A 21859-nucleotide genomic window follows, 5' to 3' on the forward strand; every position below is an offset into this window, starting at 1 on the left:
CCTGCCTTAGCTGGTGACACCTGAATCCCACTGTCCATCTTCTTTCTACAAATGACAGGAAAGCACTGTGTGCTTCGCTGGCTCTGCTATTTTCCACAGGAACTTCATTTTCTTCTCCAGAATCATCATGCTGCCATAGTCAGCAACTTACGGAGTGAATGGGGACCGAGTCTTTTGGACATCAGGCTAGGACTTTTCACTGTGACACAATACTCAATACTCACAATGCACTAAACTCATAGATGATTTATTGCTTTAAGTAACTAAACAAGAAAGAGAAGAGACAGGCTGTTGTTTGGGTCAAGACAATCGGCGTTCTCTCTCCACGGTTTGCCAGTTGCATCTACTTAAAGCCTTAACAATACTTTCTGGACAATATAAACACGTGATAGCATACATGGAAACAACTTGGCCAATGATACACTGATTAAAATAGCACATAACAAGGGCTCCCAACTGGCCGGGATGCCCTGAAATGACAGAAGGAACATGTGTTCATATGATGTGCTGAGTACAAAACCCTTAAAAAAGTTTTTGGCATTAATACTAATACAGAATACTTTCTTGGACATTCTGCAAGAGCAGGGGCACACAGAATTTTACCTCTTCATTTCCAGATTACCAGCATCTATGGGAACACTTCGAGAAAAGCTGGTAGGTGGGGCACCTCCCCTACCCACCGTCATTTTCTTTGCCAAAGCAGCAGGGTCTGTGGGGTTGAGACGGAGCAGGGCACCTGATGGCCTCCAGGCATTGTCACGTCACCAAGTAGCTGCAGAAAGCAGCAGGGGATGGACAGTGCCCCAGCAAGGGGGCGGGGGTGGGGGGAAGGAACAACAGACAGCCTTGGTTTGTAGCCAGGGAGGCCCAAGGATGGACTTGAGTTGAATGCTCCCTGGAGGCCGTGGGGGTGGACACAGGCACTGACTGGTCCAGTCCCTCCCACGGGACTGGGAAACGGATGAAGAAATAACTTGACCTCTTGCATTCTAACACTGGGGCATTACGACACATTTCTAATGGATGTGCAGAGACCAACATGGTCAGGGACCCAGCCCTTGGAGGGCCCGGGTGAGCTCACAAGAAGAGGTCAAGCCAAGCCAAAGGGTAACACTGGACACTGAGGCAAACCAGCCCCCACCCCTGATGCCAGCACGGAGCCTCGGGGCTGCCAGCTCGGCAGGCTTTCAAGACCAATGCTCTAGACTCCGTTGTCTTCCAGCATGGCGGGCTCCGAGGCCCCTTCCCCGGCAGCCCCCTCCCTGGCATCCTCCCCAGAATGGGAGTGCCCAGCGCAGCCCCCTGCGGGGGCCCTGCAGGGACCAGCTGGACCGTTTTGCACAGCCTCGGCCTCCACGCAGAGCCGGTCGGGACGCTGCTTTCCTTCTGTGACCTCCTGGATGGGGACTTTCAGCTCCTCCGAGGCCTCGTCCTCCTGGTGCGGGCCTGGCACACAGTTTCCCACGTCTCCAGCTTTGGAAAACTGCTCTTCTAAGTTCTTCTCGTTTTCTTCTGCTTGTCGCTTGTCTCTGGCGCTGAGTTTACCTTTGGATTTCCTCATCTGCCTGCTGTGCATGTCTTCTCGGGAGAACCGCCACTGGAACTAGAGATCAGAGAGGATGGGGATAAATAAATGCAGTCTCCGTGAACCCAGAGCTTCACTCGATTGTTTGCCTTTGTGCCCACGTCCCTCCTCCCTCCTCCCTCCTCGGAGCAAGACACACAATTCCCGTATTCCTGGAGCAGAGCATTACCGGCACCAAACATGAATCATGGCCCAAACACTTCACACCGGTGGCAAGAGCCTGCCCAACACCCTCCATGAGGTGTCTCGTAGGTGTGGAGTGCAGGGGTCTCTGGGGACAGGGCTCTGGGAAAGGAGGTCCTGACGCCCCATCATTGGGAGAAGAGACGTGGGGCCTGCCCCTCCTAAGAGCCAGGGCGCTGGATACGCGCCTCCGTTCTGAGCGGGTTGTGCTTCCCAAGCACCGGGCCTGCGTTCTCCTACCAGATCCCCGGAGTTAGAAGGGCGCAGAACCTGGGGCCGGCGCTGTGCTGCAGGCTCCATTCTCCTGTCCCACCCCAGGCCAACTTAAAAGGCCATCCCAGCTCCAGGGCTCTCTGGGGGGTTGGTTAATAAAGCCACTGCTGTGACCGCATCACAGCTCAGCTTGCCCCCGCCCACCCCGGTGCCCTCCTTTCCCCACAGGTGTTCCTGGGAGCACACCCCCTAAAAACTTCCTCCACCCAAACCTATCATAGGCTGCTTCCTGGGGGGCTGCCCTGCAACTAAGTATTTCCCCATGTGACAGGGAAGTCAACAGAGCCTCCGAGAGGACAAGGTTGCCCAGTCAGTAATGGAGCTGGGCAAGAACGGGTCATGTGGAAGCTAGGAGGGGAGACTGGGCATGAAGAGGCCCCACTTTCGGGCGGCGCCCACGCGCCATCGAGGTTGCCGTAGGGGGCGGCGGCGGCGGCGGTGGCGCTGAGGTCCAAAGTCAGCTGCCTGCACGGGTGGTTCGGGGCCCTGCGATGCCGGCGCGGCAGCCCCTGCTGAGGGAGCCGAGGCATCCCCTTGTTGGCACGCGGATTCCGTTGTTGGGACGCAGGGCGTGGGTGGAGGAAGCTCGGCCCATCCCACAGGGAAGTTAGCTGTCTCTCTTTGGGAAAGTTATCAATCTCTCCAAGTCTCAAATTCCTCATCTCTCAAATTGGCGTCTGCCCCCAGGGCTGGGCTGCACCTCTGGGCCCCGTCACGCTGTCACGGATGCCGAGAGCGCCCCCTGCGGTTGGGCGGTGTATGACCGTGGACAATTCTATCAGAGCCGGGGTCTCCCCTGGACTCTTCTTTTCTAATGCAAACCCAGCTCTTGTCTCAGGGACTGCTCTTGCTAAGGAAGCAGAACCTCCGTGCGTCCTTGGGAAGCCCAGCCATCTCTGGTTTCCTGTAGAAGGTCACACCTAATCCACCAGGAGAACACACCAGCCACTTTCTCCAGGGACCGGCCAGGAGGCTCAGCAGAGCATTTGGGGCTGTCAGCACTGAGCTGGTGGGGACGATCCCAGCCAACGTTTTCTGTCCTTCTGAGTCACCACAGGGAAACCCATCAAGTCACATGCCTTCTAGGACTACACTGTCTTCTGTGTCCTCAGACGGGCCATGGTGACATCACTCACTCCCCCTGCTGCCTGGGGGTCCCCATGCCCCTGCAGCTGTCACGGGTACTGCAGCCAAGTAGGGAGGAGGCCCTGACTCGAGTCTCCCTTTCCCTCCTCCTCTGTCTTGCGGAGGCATTCAGAAGTGGAGAAGCAGCTGGGGCCCAAACCAGGGGCTGTATCGTCTGAAAGCGATATGTTCCCAAGTGTGAAGGCAGACTGCCCGCAGGTACCTGCTGGGAAGAAACGAGCACACACCGAGGTGCCTGCCGCCTCTCTCACACTGTGGCAAGGTCTCGCATGGCCCCGAATCTCCAAAACAGCACTCTCCCTAGCTAGCTCATTTTATAGCATGACTTTATAGAGGAGTGCATAGACGTTCAGAGAGCTTGAGTAACCTGCCCGAAGTCACACAGCCAGAAAAGAGCATGCTGGAATGCAGACTCTGGCTCCACGCAACCCTTCCAGCCTCTCAGTCTTGGTGGACGAAAGGCTTTAGGCTCTCGCCCCGGCAGCAAGGAGGAGAAGAAACAAGGGGAGAGGCCACGCACCTTTGGAAGGGCTCAACCCAACACATAAGCGCCTCACCTTTCAGACTGTGATGCATCTGCTGGGTCAGGCACGTGACTCATTAGGCCAGGTAGTCAGTTAATGGAAATCTAGATTTAACTGCCATTAAAGATACTTGGGTTTGGCTTATTTAAAAAAAAAAAAAAGATCTATGCCAAAGCCTCCCTGACAGGCCTATTTTTAAAAAGATCAATAATGATAAAATTTGAACAGCAGTCTATAGGCGAGCCAAGAAAGGGCCTTATGCTATTTAAGTCAGACACTGGCCCCCAGACTTGAATGGGCATCACACTCATCCAGAGGGCCCCTGAAACACATCACTCGCCCCATCCCAGAGTTTCTGACTCAGGGCAACCTGGGGAGTGGGGGGAGACTTGTCATGTTTAACAAACTCCCAGGTAAGGCCCATACTGCTAGTCCACGGGCCCCAGTATGAGAAGCACTGAGCTAAGAGAAAGACACCCCCTGCCCTCCCGCAGCCCCCAGCTCTGCCCCTCATGGAGAGGCTTCCCCTCTTCACACCCACTCCCTTCACCATTCCCTTCTCCCCCTCCTTTAAGCGGAGGACCGTTGGGGGTTTTAACAAACATAACAATTGTTCCAGATCCCAAGGCTCAACAAGGCAACAAGGCAACGTCTCAGAAAGCAAGATGAGGAGAAGCAGGGACACAGCCACCCCTGGGACGGTGACAGCTTTTTGGGTTGAGGCTCTGAGGGCAGGTCTATAACATCCTTACAGGCAGGCGGCCCAGCTGGGAAGATGGATTCCTCATTTGGAGCGGTACCAGGGAAGAGCCTCTGAACAAACTAAGCAGACTGCACCAGTGCCGGGCCCTTCGCCAGCCAGTGGGTCTGTGGCACATGGGGTGCCGCTGGCGCCCACACGGAGAAAGAGTCCCACTAGCTGTCCATGTGAGAAACAAGTGTGGAAAAGAAGAAAATCCTTCACTTGACAGTGGTGTGGGTCCAGAGTTCCATGTCGGGAAGGGCTAATAGATTTAATCCCCACATTTTAGAAACTGTCCATTACCTGCCTCCGCTTCAAGGAGTGTAGCCGGAAGGAAGACTTTGGTGTGGGAGAAATCATCTATTACCTTGGAAGGACTTTAATTATTTGCTTTGAAAGCCCCACTCACGTGCACACAAAGAGGATTCTTTCAAATGCTGAAAAGTCTTGATGGGAGAATTTTCTCCACTTTGCTAATTAAAAGAGGCCTCAATCTGCTGTGTCCTTGGTGTGCCAGCCTTGTGGCCCCTTTTCTTAGATTTCAGAGCAGACATAATACGAATGTCCTGGGCTCACACATTTCATTACTCATACAAACAAAGGAAGAGAGTGTCTGAGGCAGAGGGAACGGCCAGAGCAAAGTCCCTGTGGCAAGAAGGGGCACAGAAGAGCATGAAGGCCTCAGTAGCTGGGGTGCAGAAAATGGGGCGGTGGCAGAAGAACCAAGAGGGGCCAGACCACACACGGCCCTGTGGGTCCCATGCAGATTCACATCTTAAGAATCACACAAAGCTTTAGAACCATTTTAAGCTGTGGGGGTGACATGATTCAGTGTGCTTTTGTACAAGATTCCCTTCGCTCCTAGGGGAGAACATATCTGAAGAAGAGGCCTGTTATCGGAGGATTAGAGTGGTTGAGCACAGGACGGCGGCGAGAAGTGGAGGGATTCAAGTTCCTAGTACCTAGAATAGACTTGTTTTGAGGAGAGAGTGACCATGGCAGTGAGGAGACAGGGAGTCAAGGATGAGCCCTCGGTGGGCGGGTGCCTCTGGACAGTGGTAGTGCCCTTGTTCTAGATTTCTAGTACTGAAAAGGCCGGTGCAGGAATCGTCAACTCAGGTGCTCAGATTTCTCATTCTGGGAATGAATGTGATTTTCTAAGGAAGAGACCAGAGAGTGAGAGAGAAATGGGGCTGGGTCTGAAAACCTGCTGGAAAACCAGAACAATGTGGGGTCAGAGCCGAGAGGAAAAACTGCGTCAAGAGGCAGAGGGCGGTCAACAGCGTCAGTGCTGCGGGGACTCAGGCACGGTGAGGACTTGCGGGAGTTACTGCCACGGCCACCAGGGCACCCGCAGCTCGTGGGAGCCGGCTGCCCACCCGAGTCAGTGGCAGAGCCACTGGCCAGGACTGTGCGAGGGAGACAAGCCATCTGGCTTTGAAGTCCCCTCTCTGCGACTCCACCAGTGAGTGAGGTGACCTCTCCAGGTCACACAGAAAACCTGTGCTCGACGGGAGCCAATCCTATGAATGAGCAGAAAAAGAAGTCCTTCAAAAGAGAAAGCAGCACCCATGGTAGTGCAGCTGATTGGGGCTGGAAGGGTCTAACCACCAGCAAATCAATGGCTCCATCCTGTGGGTTCTCCCCGAGGGAATCGGTCCACCTTCTTACAGCGGCTTTAAAGCACACCTCTAAAATCTCCTGCTTGTCCCCCGTGAGCCGCACAGCCTTCCTACCAAAGTCAAACCCGCGTCTCTCGTTTGGGAACAGCCCACATCCCCCACTGGGAAGAGCTGGCGGGAAAAGGCAGCACCGCCTCCTCTGACGGGCCGAGCTGGCGTGTTTTGGCGTCTGATGGCAGCCTGGCCTGTGCTGTTGCTGTCACTGCGAACGCACGCGTTCCCAAGGAGGCCAGGGCCAAGCTGCAGCTAACAGTGGTCCGGGGAAGATCCATTTTCCAGCCGGCGGCTGACTGCTCCTGGTGGTTAATGGTGACTTCAGCGGTTGCCTTCTGGCCCTCTGCTGCTGTCACCTGTCACATTAGCGTCTTGAATCTGAGACAGGGACCTTCCTCTGCATTCTACACCATCTGGCTTCAGGTCGCCATCTCCCTGGCATTCCTCCCAGGAGCCCCCCCACCCCGGCCCCCTGGGTTTGCCGACTGGCAAGGGGCTGCTACAATCTGTTCACTTGCTTGTTGCTCCTGTCCGGGCTCCGTGTCCAGAGAACATGAGGAACTAAGAGGGGGCATGGGAAGGTGCCAAGCGTGAGGAGCAGAACAGGTCCATCAGGCTCTGCCAGAAAGCACTGCCTTGGCCATCAAAGGCGGCTCGGGCTGGCTTCAGGTGACTCCTGACTTGGGCTTTCACACGTTCCCCTGACTCCCCCATCTCTTCCTGAGCAAATGGTGAATCACCCACCAGCTGCAAAGTGTGCGGGTGCGAAGCATCAGAATCATCTGACGCGAGGGAAGCACTTGGGTTTGCCTCCTGGAAACACGGGGAAACATCTCAGAGCAGCACAGTCTCTCGGCACGACTGTGTTTTCCAGGTCATGTGCTGTCCTGTGAGGGGAGGAAGGCCCCCCGGCAACCCCCAGGACAGCCTGGCCTGAGGACTCTGCCACGGACGGCGGCTGGCCTCCGTCCTTACCAGCCACTGTCACTGAGAGGCCTTCGGGCCGGGGCATGCCAAGAAGGAGCTCTGGCAGGGTCTCTCCGTCAAGATCACCAAACTTCTGATGTCCGGAGGGATACAACGTGCTGCAACCAGAGCTTGTCATGAGATGAAGATACAGAGAAGCTGGGCACGAACTCAAGCCCTCGCACCCCCTGGCTAGAGGGCAGCTGACCTCATGCCCCTATTTTTAGTTTAGTGGGAATATCTGGTCTACATGAGGGTCCCACAGATCGGTTCTACTCTGCTCTCTGGCCCAACAGACAAGATCCCCCAGCGCCCTCCAGCACTCCCATCTGTTTTCGGCAGCCTCAGGTGCTATTCCCTTTGCCAAGGGGCTCAGGTGTTCCTCTGACAGCCCTTGGAAGCTGGAGCTGGCTGCCCACCCAACTGCTACAGAAAATGCAGCTGCAGATGGAGCCCTGCCGAGGAAGACGGAGGAAGGCAATCAAGGGCACTTACCTTCGATTCCTTCTTCTTGATTTTCTGAGGTAGACACGGTCTCTGAAGAAAGACAATCTGCTTGGTGGATACATTCCCCTCCCTGCAACACACGTGGAGCTGAGAATGAGCTGTTATACCCAGGGGGCCCCCAACCCCACCGCTGGGTCCGTCTCTAAGGTTGCTGGGGCTGAGCGCCCACAGAAAGGAAAGCCGCCAGTGAACAGTGAGAGGGCAGAAATCAAGAAGCACTCCCCCAGCCCAGGCCACCCCCTTGCTTCCAGGGGGCTCTGCTAGGGGCTCCACAAAAGCTGTGTGGGCATGTCTGCCAAGTCAGCTTCATAGCTGCGTGCTCCCCTTCCCTCGATGTGAAATAACAGCTGGCATCTTGGCCAAATGATGATAAACTGGCTTCTTTAGTGAATCTCAAGAGGTGGAAGGCCTCTTCCAAATCTGTCCTTGGTAATGAGCCAAGGAGAGATCAGCGTGGCCCGGGACGGGGGCGAGGCTCTGCAGAAGGCTGGCTGAGCACAGGGGTGCGGCCTTGGGCCTCACTGGCCCTCGCTGGGCCCCAGGCAGCCAGGGAGCTCAGGCACACTGCTCATTTTCAGGGCACAGAGAGCGCGCTCCCCCTCGGCCCCCACAGAGCTGCCTTTCAAGATGGCAGAACTATTTGTGAAGGAGATCACTGTCTTCTCTGCGGAGGCAAGCGCCACTGCATGGAATGCCGGAGGGAAAAGGGGGAGAAAATGAACATATTTTGTGCTGGGGCTGGGCTGGGTGATTTCACACATCATGGCTCATTTAAGCGTCACCACAGAGCTCCAAGGAGTGGGATCACTGCCTGTCTGTAAAGACAGGAGACAAAAGCTCCCTTAAGGAGCAGGCTTGAGATCACACGGTGGGGATTCAGGCTCAAACCTGCCTGGTTCCACGTGCTCTCCACTCCACCACGAGGAGGCGTGTATGGCACAGGGGAGTGGAGGACTAGGGGGCATTACTGAGCAGGTATGAGAGGGAGACAGACACATGCCTGTACCCTCTGGGTTTACACAGCTCAAAACGAGCTGGGGCTTCACATTCAAATCTATTCTCATCACGACTCTTGTCCTTTGGAGTGGGTGGTGGAGCAGACATTCTTCTGACTTACGGACAAGGAAATGCATTCAGAGAAGCTATAGGACTGGACCAGGATGGACAGTTAGCAAGTGGAAGGGTCTGGACTTGGGTTCAAGTCTGCAGGTCCCAAATCCAGGATTCTTTCCACCCCTCCACATTACCCCATACCCACAGAAGTCTTGGCTGTGAGGCAGCATGGAGGCTCCCAACGTCCCAGGGCCCAAAGGTGGCCGCAGACTGGTGCCCGGTAGTGTGCAGACCCACTGTGGCCCAGTGTCAGGAGGGATTCACGTGGAGAGCCCAGATGGCCTCAAGGAGGGACCCAGGAAGGCACGGATCATCCCCATCATTCTCCACCCTCAGTCTGGGCTCTGTGGCTGCACAGCCCTGCTGTCCCTCCCGGATCACCAGCCTCACCTCGTGCTGCCATCACCCCGTAATGGTGAGCGTGCAGGATGACTCGGGGAAGGTGGAATACTGAGGGCCATGGGACGGGGCATCCCTGCAGGTCAGCGAGGAGACTGCCTGGTGTAGGAGGAGCTCCTGACTCTGGAGACTGAGGTTCTAGCCCCAGTTCTGCCACTTACTGGCTGTGTGGCCTTAGGTATGTGACAGAGCCTCTCTGAGCCTCAGTTTTCTCATCTATAAAATGGGAATCCTATCTATGCTTATAACCCCACAGGGGAGTTAGGAGGATTTTTTAAGATAAACCCGAAATACAGATGGAAGGCCTTTCAGGGTTGGTATGACTGGGACACGCCCAGGAATTCAAAGAATGGGGGGGCTGAGCTCAGGTGGACAAATGCCCCTAAATGTGAAACTGTAGGGAGTGCCACAAGACAGGGCCAAGACTGCAGTCTTTACACCCTCTCTGTGGGACCACTGGCCAAGGGCCATGATCTTGGGTGAGTCCTTCAACCTCCCTGCCATAGCTTCCTCAGCGGTAAAATGGGTTTACTGAAAAGATTCCACCTTGTAGTACTTTTTTTTGAGGACTAAATGAAATTTCACATGCAAGGTACCTACCCAGGCCAGCACAGGGCACATAGTAGGGGATCAATTTCTTTTGTACCTGAGAGCCCTGGGCGCCTTCAACCCAGGAGGCTCATCTTTGACATGCCTGGCAGTCACGATTCACTGGCCGAGGCTCCCCATGTGGGAAGAGGGGTGCAGGGGAGGCTGTGGTTAAGAACCTGAGATCCCAGCTCTGCCACTTCCCAGCTGGAGAGTCTGGTCACCACACCAGCCTCAGAGGCTTGTCACAGGACTAAATAAGTTACGTGGAGTGTGCAGCACAGAGCAGGTGCTGAGTAATAACGATGATGATGGGGCCTGTCATTACCTGGTAGTCTTGACGACGGGAGTTGGTAGCACACAGGTGAGCTGCCAGCCATAGGCCGCCAGGGAGTTCAGCAGGGGCACGTAGTCGGTCTGCACCTCGACACCCTGGGGGAGAAAGGCCACTGTGAGGGCTGCGGCTGCCCCGAGTCAACACCTGAGTGACAGAGGGGGGACTGTTCAATTGGCCAAGGCGACAGAGCAGGCAAGAGGCGGGGAGCCCTGCAGCCCGGAGGTCCCGCTCTGCTGACGCTTACAGACTTCAGAGCCAAACCGCTGATGTGGGATTTCTTTCTGGGTCCCGACTCAGGCTATGCAGTCGGCAAGGAATTAGAGCCAAAGGATTAATGCATTAGTTTGGTTTTATTCTTGTGTGGACGAAGAGCCTCTCTGGAGTCTCTCTGGAGAAGCCCAGTCACCTTGACTCAGAGCTGAATTCAGGGCAGATGACAACACACACTGAGGATTTCAGAGCGTGTGGTGAGGAGTGAGGTTACGTTTCATAAATGATCAAGTTGTTCGCATCCAGCCATGGCAGCAACACAGACATGTGCACACACACACACACACACGGAGCTGCACCTGTGTCATGCAGACTGACACAAACAGGTTAATAAGTGCGGCCTGTGTTTTATTTCAAATCCGTATGTGCGTGTGGTGGGGGGGCTCTGACTTGCCTTTCCATTTGGAAGCTCAGTCCTGCCCCCATGGGAGGCCACCGTACTGCGAGGCCACTGCCTTGGGGTCCACGTCTTGCTCTCTCACTGCAGCGGGCCTCATTTCTTCCTCTGGGCTCCTGGAGGACATTGGAGGTGCGGCCCCCACCCTGCCTGCTGTCTACAACAGATTCCCCGTCTCTATGAGGCTGGCTTCAGAACTACAGAAAATCTCAAACAGGTGTCCAGATTCCTTCCAACCAAGGCTAGTCAGCGAGAATTTCAGAGTGGTGGGTACAAAGGGGATGGAAGGCACAGTCCTGCTGCTGGAGTTCACAGCCAGCCGAGGAACAGCACAGACATGCAAGTAATGGGAATTAAAAATGGCCTACGGGCAGGGCCACGAGGCTTCGAGGGTCAGCAGAAGAGGAAGGATGCCAGCTGTGGTCAAGGCAGGCTTCCCGGGGTGCAAGGGCTCGGAAGATATTTGACAGGTGGAGTTGGGGAAGGGGCATTCCGGGGGAGAACCGTAGCATGTACGACAGAAGATCACACTGGGCCCAGAGCACAGAGGAAGGTGGGCTTCACTTGGGAGCGGCACTGCTCACAAGGGGACCATCGGTGGTGAGTGGCTGTCCTGCTGGAGGCCTTTTGGGAATAGAACCAGCTCGGCTGGCTGCTCTGGGCTAGGGGGCTGGAAGAGAGATGTGCCTTGCCTCTTCAAATAGCTTTAAAACCCCTAAAGCTGGGCACCCATCCCGGTGTGGCTACCAAGTTGCCTGAACTCCTGGCAAGTAATCGATCCTTTGGGAGCCTGTTTCCTCAACTATAAAAAGTAAGTTGGCCTACGACAGTGGTGCTCAAGGTGTGGTCCCCTAGCCAGCAGCACTGGCATCACCTGGGAACTTGTTAGAAATGCAGAGTCTTGGGACCCTGCTGAGACCTACCAGATCAGAAACCTGGGGGTGGGCCCTGAATCTGTTTGAAAAGAACCTTCTCAGTAGTTCTGATGCACAAGTCAGAGAAACACTGCCTGGGTTATCGAAAGGTCTCTCTAAGATAGATAGATAGGTAGATTTATAGATTTATTTATTTATTTGGGGGGGTGGGGAGGGGCAGGGGAGAGAGGAGGAGAATCTTAAGCAGACTTTGTGCAGAGCCCAGAGCCAGACATGGGGCTCCATCTTATGACCCTGAAATCACGACCTGACCCGAAACCAAGGGTCAGACGCTCTACTGACCACACCACCCAGGTGCCTCTCAATTAGGTCTCTTCTGATGACAGAAGAGTCTGCAATTCTGTGGCCAAATTCAATCAGTTGTTACCTCAGAGCTAACCTTCCCCATCCTTCTCTACATGAGAAGGGAAAGTAGACGGCCCTGAAAGGCCCAGCTCTATAAGGGAATTGGGGTGAGGAAGGGGAGAGGGAAGGGGAAGGATGGGCAGGCTAAGGAGGGGGAAGAAAGGAAGGGGCCTTAATAAAAGAAGCGGGAGGGAGCGGGAAGGGAAAGGAGGAAAGGAGAGAGGCGTACGAGTATAATCACTTGATGGGAGGGTCAGGAGGGGCCCCCATTCTAACGCCTTCTCTGAAGCCCCCACTCAGGCCTAGGGACGGCAGATGACCCAGTGACACCCCTTTCTGCCCAGCCCCCTGGCCACAAGGGGAACTCCCTTCCACAGCAGCTGGCGGGCCCTCACCACCTGCTGGGGCTGCTTTATCCTGACAACCCTGCCCCCATCCCTGCAGCCCCGATTTCAAGAAGGGAGGAAAAAAGTGTTAAATCCACACTCTCAAGCTTTGCGAGTTATGATTACTTGGGCCTATCAAGAATAACCTTCCCACTTTATCAAGCACTGTGACAAACCCGCCACAATCAGACAGTAGCCATGGCAACTAGGACAAGCTTTGGCGCCTCACAAAGCCCTGAGTGGCAGAATGGAGTCCTTTTATTAGTGACAGTGGCCAGGGCTGGGTTTTCTCTGCGGGCACCCAAGAGCAGCGAGACAATGGACAGCCCCCCCGCCGCGGCCTGACCTGCCTGCTCAGACGGGCCTGGCCCGGGCTGCCTCTATTTTGCTCTATTTTATTTCGTTTTGTCACTCTCTTAAAGAGAAAGACAGCAGGCTTTCTCCCAACAGTTTTTCCCCTCAGGGTAGGGGATGTCAGCCAGAGGGTGCAGACGCACAAAGACTCAAAGGAAAAGAGAAAACACAGCAAAACATAACCCTGCCTGAGAGAGCTGAAGGTTCAGTCTCAAGTGCTCCGATCTGGCCGTCACGTGGTGAGGTGAAAAGGAAAATACAAATGGTAGGGGGTAAGGCGGCAGCCCTCTGGCCGACTGGCCCGCCCTGTCTGGGGTGGTCTTGATTTAATTAATGGCAAATGCGGTTTTCGTAAGCATCTATCAAAGCCCGTTTGAGTATTATCGACACTGTACGAAGACGGCATTTCTAGAATATGACATGAGCCCCATATGCAGTCAGGGGAAGAGGCTTTCAAGTCCATTAGCTCAGAAAGGTGGTAGAAAACCTATCCGGATGGAGGCTCCCTTTGATCTGCTTTTCTGTGACACTCCAGTGAGGACTGAAAAGCACAAACAGCACTCCAAAGACAGCCTGCTTATCAAATGGAAAGACATTTCTTTCTGGAAGTAGGAGCACAAATTTTAATTAACTCTCCACTCTCCTGTGTGGGTCCGTAATCTCCCATCACACCTGGAGCGCTAAAAAAATGGAGCATGTCCTGCGGTTTTTCAACTCGTGTAAAAGGAATTCATTTGTATTTATGGCTCTTTTCTCCCTTTGTTCCCCATAATTTCTCCAGTGGTTGCAAATCAACTAAGGAAACAGACATCCAACACAACCTTCCCTTACCGTCCAAAACTCATGACAACAGCGTATTGAGTTTACTAAGAAATGCCTTTGTCTTTTGATCATTTTTAAAGATCCTCCGTGCAGGGAAGTAATTAGGAGGTAACACACTGGTCCAGTGAGAAAGTTTGTATCCTGAATGTCAGTTTGCTCTTCTCTTTTCTCCTGTTTCAATCTGTGGAAGCAATCTGGGAGAAAAGCAGTTTCAAAGAAAAGACTTGGCTCCTTCCACACGACTGTGCAAATGAAGAGAGGAATTTAATTTCCCATATCTGGAAAGTGTGCGGGACCAGCACTGGGATGGTCTCCATGCCTGAAAACAGGGACTGGGGAATGTTTGCCTCTATTCTTGCCTGCCACCCAGCTGGGCCCTCACCTTTCATGGAGAGGGCGTGTGAAGGTACAGCCCTGAAAAAACACATGTATGGCTTTTGAAAAATTTCTGCCAAAACACTAAAGCCCTACACTTATTGGCAGGGTATGCGTATACTACTGTTTCTTTAGTTATCAATTTTAGATATCCTTTGATTTCCTACCATGGGAAATAAAGGCTTCACATTCCCATACACATTTCTTACTTCCTCTTTCTTAGTGCCCCCAAATGGTCATAGCGTAATTCTAATCAAATCAAAAGTTAGTGTTTGTGTTATTACAACTTTGCAAATGTTGCTCAATGCTGGGTCAAGTAATGCACTGTGACTATGCCTTCTTTTTCACATGATCCTTTATTTTTCCTGGAGTTAATCGTGTCCTCAATTTTTTTTTCTTCACGTGTCTGGTTGTATGTGAACCCATCACTAATTTATTCTATATGCTCCAACACCTCTATTCTATGACCATCAATAAATGTACCATGTGCCTAAATATATTAGTTCTGGTTTTTTTCTCCATTAGCAACATCACTTCTGGAGCTTTCTGCACCCTTTCTCCTATCCTGATCTGGCTGCTTTCCATGCCTGGGTTCTTTTCCCACTGCTGTCTAAGGCTGGTGTTTTCTCTGTCTTGGTTTCCTCCACATTTTGCTGGAGTGCAACCTCCAGTGGCTCCCTAGGAAACAAATGCCCTGAAGTCATTTGAATCTGTGTGTTCATAAAAGTGTACAGAAGTCTGGGCAGAAATCTACTTTTCCATTAAGATTTTTCAAGTACTGCTCCACTGGCTTCTAGAGATCAGCACTGCAATTGGGATATCTATTTTGATTGCTAATAGTTTGTAACCTGTTGCACTTTGTAAGCTTTTAGGATATTTTCCCCCATGAAGTTTCAGAATTTCACAACATGCCTTGGTGTGGGTCGTTTTTACTCACAGGGCTATACACTCGATGGCCTCACCATCTGGGGATTCTTGTCCTTCAGTTCTGAAAAGTGTTCTTTTATTTTCCCTTGACAATCTTCCTTTTCTCCATTTTCTCTCTTCTTTCTGGATCTTCTATAAGTCAAAATGGAGGACTAATATTTTCATGTTACTACTCCTCCCCTTACTCTGTCTTTTTATTTTCCTTCTGAAAGATTTCCTTTCTCTTTCAGCCTTTTTATTATCTTTTTAAATTTTCTGCAGCCCTATTTTTAAGACCCAAAAGCTGCAGAGATGGGAGCTAGGATTCTTACCATACTATGTAAGGACTTTAAACCAATGCCCCGGTTGTCAGCTTTGCAGTTCACTTCCCACCATCCCGTGGTCATTTATGCTTTGAAAACCAGAGCTTTTCTCACATGGCTCCTTGTACATTCAGGTGGCAGCTTCCTGCACTTTGCTAAGCCAATTAGCATCCCTCTATCTACTTTCCATTTCTAAAAATGTGTTGAAATCATTCCTTTTCTACTTTCTCTTCTTCCAATCTTTTTGTTTTTGTGGCTATCTTACCTATCTATCCATTTGTCTATCATCTATATCTATCTATCTATCTATCTATCTATCTATCTATCTATCTATCTATCTACAGTCAGTTTTCATTATTCATGGGAGTTCTGTTCTAGAATGCTGCCACAAGAATTACTGAACACTCTGAACCAATGCTTTAGGGGAAATACAGGGTTAGGTTTCTTTGAGCTTCTGATGATAACACCTTCACCGCCTGATCAATACAGAACCTTGTTTTATGTGTGTTTCTGTTTAAAGGCACCTTTTAAAATATATCTTGCTGATTCATTAACTTTGAACTCACGGCCAACAGCACTAGAACTCAAGCCTGAACAAAACTTATCTAATGTGTGTCTGGTCTATAAGGCCCACTGCAGCTTTCTTGTGCCTAGGAACACCAGACAGCTCTTCAGCATTAGGCTTGGGACCCCTCTAAACAGCAAGATCACCAATGAAAGGTACAAAAATGTGAAAAATGTGACATTTGTTTCTGAAACAAGAAGGCAGAGTGTCACCTCAACTGGGAACATGAATGTCGGCAAGTCCAATTTTTTGCCACTCTGCATACGCCTCCAAGTGACAGTGAAAGCACCAAGAGAATTGATTTGCGGATTACAAATAAATTTAAGCAAGTAGGATTTGCAAATACAGAATCCATGAATAGTGAGAATTGACTCTATCATCTATCTATCTACATGCCTACCTACCTACCATTGATCATTCCTTTTGTATCATTTCACTGGGATTTTTCAGAAGAAATAGATGTCTGTATCCAACTCCCCACATTGAACACAGCTTTATTATTTTAATTTTAATGAGCCAACTGGAAGCCCTTTCTAACTAACTTAAGAGTCTGGAAGCCATAAAGTAAAAATAATAAATTTGGTGACATAAAAACCCTTCTGCAAGACAAAAGACAAGCTATGTAAAGTCAAAAGACAAGAGACAAGATGGGAAAACATTTGTAACTCCTATTACAAACAAAAAAGGAAGAGCTCCTAAAATCTGATTAAAAAAAAAATCCAGGGGCGCCTGGGTGGCACAGCGGTTGGGCGTCTGCCTTCGGCTCAGGGCGTGATCCCGGCGTTATGGGATCGAGCCCCACATCAGGCTCTTCTGCTATGAGCCTGCTTCTTCCTCTCCCACTCTCCTGCTTGTGTTCCCTCTCTCTCTGGCTGTCTCTATCTCTGTTGAATAAATAAAAAATAAAATCTTTAAAAAAAAAAAATCCAGTAATCCAAGTTTTAAAATGGACACAAACAGGAAGAGAGTCACAAAAAAGGAAATTCAAATGGCCATTAAGCACACTAAAAAACACCACATCCCACAATAAGAGAAATGTGATCTAAAACTACTGAGATATGTATTTTTACCTATCATATCAGTAAAAGCCCAGAAGTTTGGCAATTACTTTGTTGACAAGGCTGTGGGGAAGTGAGCATTCTCATACACCTGTGGCAGGATGGCAAACTGATTCAACCTCATAGAGAACAATTCGACAGTATCTCTCAAAATCGCAAATACATTTACCCTTTGACACAATAATCTCACTTCTGGGAATTTATATGTATATATATATATATACACATATATACACACACACATATATTTAGTGACAAATGTACAAAGTTATTCACTGGAGAACTGTTTGCAATAGCAAAACATTAAAATATACCCAAGTGTCCATCAATATTAGGCTTGCTAAATTAAACTATGTTTTATGCACATGATGACTTGGGTGCCTGGCTACTGGCTGATCACACGTTGAACCAAGGCGGGCAGGACAAGGAGGACACTGAGAGGGAGTGAATCCATTTTAGTCATGCTGAGTTCGAGGAACAGTGGAAGGTCCAGGAGGCAGCTAGATGAGATGGAGCCTGTGATGGAAAGAATATGTCCACCCGCTCCCCCAAATATGTCTATGTCCTAATCCCTCGAGCCTGGGCCTATGTCATCTTCTTTGGTAAAAAAGATTTGGCAGATGTGATGAAGTTAAGGATCTTGAGAAGAGATCACCCAGGTGGGCTCAATGTAATCAAAAGAGTCCTTCGAGGAGAGAAGCAGACCCTGGGGGGTTGGGGGAGGGTGGTCCGTCAGTCAGGGAAGGAGGTATGAGGACAGAAGCAGAGGTCCAAGTGACTGGCCCTGAGTAGGACGACCTCTACAGGTTGAAAAGCCAAGGAACGGATTCCCTCCTACAGTCTCCAGAGAGAAGGCAGCTCTGCCACCACCTTCATTTCAATCCCTTAAAACCCATTTTGAACTTCTGACCTCCAGAACGGTGAGAGAATAAATCCCTGTTGTTTTAAGCCCACAGCAGCAACAGGAACCTAATACACAGTTGTAAACGGCAGGGAAAGGCAGGATGAAAATGAAGAGCTGGAGGGGATAGCCAACACTTGGTAGCAGCAAACTCAAGGGGCCCTGAGGTTGGCCGAGGACAGGATCTCCAGGTGGGGCGGTGAGTGGAAGATAAAGAAAACACAGACTGGTGGAGAGAAATTGGCGCTTAAGCATCCAGGGTGGGAAACGGGTTTAAGGAGAAAGATTCACACCATCAAATGTCACAAGAGGGCAAGCAACACAACGCCCAAAGGACTATTTCTGCAGTTGACAGGAGGTCTTGGGAGACCACGGCCATGACATTTTAGGAGGGAAATGGCAGATGGCAAGAGGTTGAGCACGTGGTTGGTAGTGAAGATGAGAGAGGGTGTAAGTGTGCTGTCAGGAAATGTGGGTTTGCCTGTACTGTGCCTGGGCGTAGTGGGGACTCTGGCCACAAGGGCGGGTGGAGGAGTCCTGCCCTCCTGTGATGGAAAGTAGAGACCCAAAGACATGGCAGGAGGGAAATGCCAAGGAATGTTTCATCTCTATTTATCCAGTGGTAAGTGGACACTATTAACACTGGGCCAGTCTTGCAGAAAACTCAGTGAGTCCTTCAGTATCGCAGAGGACAGGTCTACACTCATACCACTCCATTCATGAAACTCCACACTCAGTCAACCTGGCTCTATGCTGGGCGCCTGGGAAGCCTCTCCTCCTGCGGCGGGAGATCCCGGTCTGGGGCGTGTGGGGAGACTAGCTCCGTTCCCCCCACGAGATGGAAGCCACCATGAGCAGTGCTGGAGGGAAGGAGAGAGGAAGGAATGACTTGCCCCTCTGCTTTCTCTGGGGAAAGGGCAAATCCCTGTGAGGCCAGCTGGGGCTGCAGCAGCCCTGCCTCCCAGGCCCTCATCTTCCATCCTCCCCTGGGCCTCCTGCGGGACACAGCCTCTGCCAGCCGGAGGGAGGGGCAAGGACACTGGGGCCGGCTGGAGATGTTGTTTTCCTCTTTGTTTTACACACAATGCCCCAGAAAAACATTTTCCTGATATGTAATTAGGCCAACATAATAGAGTCTAAGAAAGCAGTCCGTCTCATTTTAGACAACTTTGGCTTTCATAATGTTCAAAGAGAATATGTTAAAAAAAAAAAAAAAAGCTTAGTTCTCAGATGTAGAAAAGGGGGCAGATGAAATGCAGGCAGTGTAGAGAGCCTTCCATCCCAAGACTCTTTACCCACCCCTGCTGCTTAATTCACATCTTTGCCTGATTTTCTCCACCATGCAAGAAAGGTAACCGATTCCGGAGCCCTTTGAGAGCCCAACAAGATAATAATGATAGTTGCTATTATTATTTGAGACGCACTGTTTGCAAAAATGGCCTCAATTATTGGTTCCCTGTACCCAGGCCTCTTTACAACATAACTCTGCATAAAGAGGGAGAGTCCGTTTCTCCACCCCTTGAATCCAGGCTAGTCTAGTGATTTTCTCTGACCGACAGAATATGGTAGATGTGACCTTGTGGGCATTCTGAACCTGGGCCTCAAGGGGCCTTGCTGCTTCCACTTGCTCTCGTGAAGCCCTGCCGGCGCTCTGAGGATATGCCCAGGCTAGCCTGGTGGAGGACGGCGGGCGTATGAGAGATGCCATCTTGCACCCGTGAGCTGCAGCCGAGACATCTGTGGGCGCCAGCAGGGATTAGTCAAGCTTAGGCCACAGCAGCAGTCACCTGGCTGGTCTGTGGGCTCACTAGCAGTAACAAAGGGTTGTTATTTTAATTTGCTAAGCATTGATTGTTTTATTCCACAGTAGGAGCTAACTGCCCTATTCTTATTCCTCTAGAAGAGCCAGATGCCCAGCCAAACATCTGGAAGGAAGACCATCATGAAAGTCACCTGGTCTAACTTGAGAGAAATCAAGCATAATAGCTGCGACTGAATGGAATTCATGTTTTTAAATTTTTTACCACACTCAAAGCTGGCACACCCAGCCCTCACCTCCTCTATGCCAGCCACTCTGTGACCTTGCATTACACCTGCAGCCCTGAAGTCTAATTGGTGATAACCTACCATGCGGCCCAGCACTGCCACCAGCATACCCTGGGAGGGAGAGATAAACGCCCCCTGGGGAAGACCAGCCCCGCTCGAGACGCTGCTCTGGCTTCTCCTAAAGTACCACGCACGCCAAGCTGGCAGGAAAACCAAACCTGCATGGGCAAGATAACACTCTCCTGATGCGAGGACAAGCACGGTGATTTGGTCCTGGTACACGTGGGTTTCTCTGAAGTGCCATCCGCGGAAGGCAGAAAGGGGCTGTGGGGTGGCAGGTGACGGCATGACACACATACTATCAGAGCTGCCTGCTGACATGCACCTGCCCGAGCAGGACGAGAACCCCAAGAGGCACGTTACAATTCTGGACTCGGGGATTATGCTGGAGGCTGGACGTTTTGAGGTTCAGGGGGTGACGACTGGGCAAACCCTGGCTGTGGGTGGGGACAGCCGCTGCCACAGTTCTGAGTGCGAACAGTTAAGCATCTCAGAGCTGCTACACCCCGTTGGCTGCTCAGCGGGACCTCATACTGTCGCAGCATGGGGCTTACGTCCTCCAGAAGCTGACATTTCACACACATACTGAATGCATCAGGGGCGAGCATGTCCTCTCCAGCAGACTTGGAAGCAGCTTTGTTTGATAACAATTAAACAAGAAACGTTTTCTCTATTCAGGGACTTGCCAAGTCCCTCCCACTTGCGTAGATGAGCAAGGAAATTAGGCTTTCTGGGAGTAAATAGGAATTGCCACTTTATTACTCCCTCTTTAGACACTTTGACGTGGATAGAGGATCATTTTCTAACCTTTCTTATTTTTTCACCTTATCTTCTACTTGGAAAAGAGAGGATTTAAAAAGAGCTTTTCCACAGGATATAATTAAAGGTATTTACTTTGGAGCGGGGGACCAGAAAGTTTGTCAGCAAAAACTCTAGAACTTTTTTAAAAATTACTTTATTTTTTTAGAGGTGGGGAGGGGTAGAGGGAGAGAGAGAATCTTAAGCAGGCTCCACACCCAGCATGGAGCCTGACTCGGGGATCAGTCTCACAACCCTGAGATCATGACCGGAGTCAAAGTCAAGAGTCAGACACTTAACTGACTGAGCCACCCAGGTGCCCCCAAAACTCTAGAAATTTTAAGACTACATCAAAATTATCACCTTCCTCTACAATAGAGTCCTGACACCTTACCAATAATCATAAAATGCTAACCCAAAAGATGGCCCTGAACAAAGGTTGGTTCAAAATCTTAATAGAAGAGGAAACGGAAGGAAAGGGTTAGTCCATGGTCACTGCACAAACTAGCAACAAACAGAGCTACACAAAGCTGGGTGTCTCAGTGTGTTGGGCAACATCGGCCTTGGGTTCCCTCTGAAAAGAAGGTGGGTAAGACCTCGATGCTGTGCAATGCTCAACACAACAGACTTTCTCTCCCCGACTTTCTCCACCTGGTGAATTCAAGGTGCCACAGTCCCACTTTGGCATTCGGTCAATATTCTCTTCAGTCAATTTTCTCTTCCCAGTGACCCAATTGTCAGCATCTTGTTGCTATGGTTACCATGATTCCAACTCAGCCATCTCTCCCCGTGCTCCCTTCTCCCTCAGGCTAAATTATGTTGCAGGAATCCCACAGCACGTCCTCTGAGGACCCCGCTCCTAGTAACTGGACTTCTAATTGAGCATCCAAGAAAAATAGCCAGCCTTCAGGACACGTCAGATCCCTGACTGTCCAGTAGCCCCATCCCATGGGTCCTTCCATTCTCCCTGGCTCCCTGCTCCACTACAACCTAGAGTAAATCCACCAGAGCCTGCTGTTCCAGGGTTCCCATCAGCACAGCACAGTGGCTCACCGAAGGACGAGCTGATGAAGAGCAAACCGAAGTCGAAAAAATGAAAATGATCTCCGAGAGGCTGGCCAACTCTACTTGGTGTCTTCTAAAAAAAATCTCCCCATCACCCACTGTCCTCTGCCCTATCATTTCACCTTATTGATCACTACTTGGCACAGATTTGTTTACTGATTTATTGCCCTTTCCTTCACAGGAACGCGATCTCCACAAAGGCAAGGATTTTAGG

General features: G+C 51.1%; 1 protein-coding gene across 1 annotated transcript in view; it reads right to left on the reverse strand.

Annotated features, from left to right (window-relative positions):
* Nucleotides 1-226: 226 nt before the first annotated feature.
* Nucleotides 227-21859, reverse strand: part of RFTN1 (raftlin, lipid raft linker 1) — a 189454-nt gene continuing 167821 nt past the window's right edge. The window contains exons 8-10 of the mRNA XM_034662021.1: nucleotides 10031-10134; nucleotides 7591-7672; nucleotides 227-1603 (exon numbers count right to left, since the gene is read on the reverse strand). Of these exons, the coding sequence (XP_034517912.1) occupies nucleotides 1202-1603; nucleotides 7591-7672; nucleotides 10031-10134 (588 nt within the window). The 3' untranslated portion in view covers nucleotides 227-1201. The remainder of the gene's footprint in view (nucleotides 1604-7590; nucleotides 7673-10030; nucleotides 10135-21859) is intronic.

This window comes from Ailuropoda melanoleuca, chromosome 6, assembly GCF_002007445.2.
Source record: "Ailuropoda melanoleuca isolate Jingjing chromosome 6, ASM200744v2, whole genome shotgun sequence".
Taxonomy (NCBI): domain Eukaryota; kingdom Metazoa; phylum Chordata; class Mammalia; order Carnivora; family Ursidae; genus Ailuropoda; species Ailuropoda melanoleuca.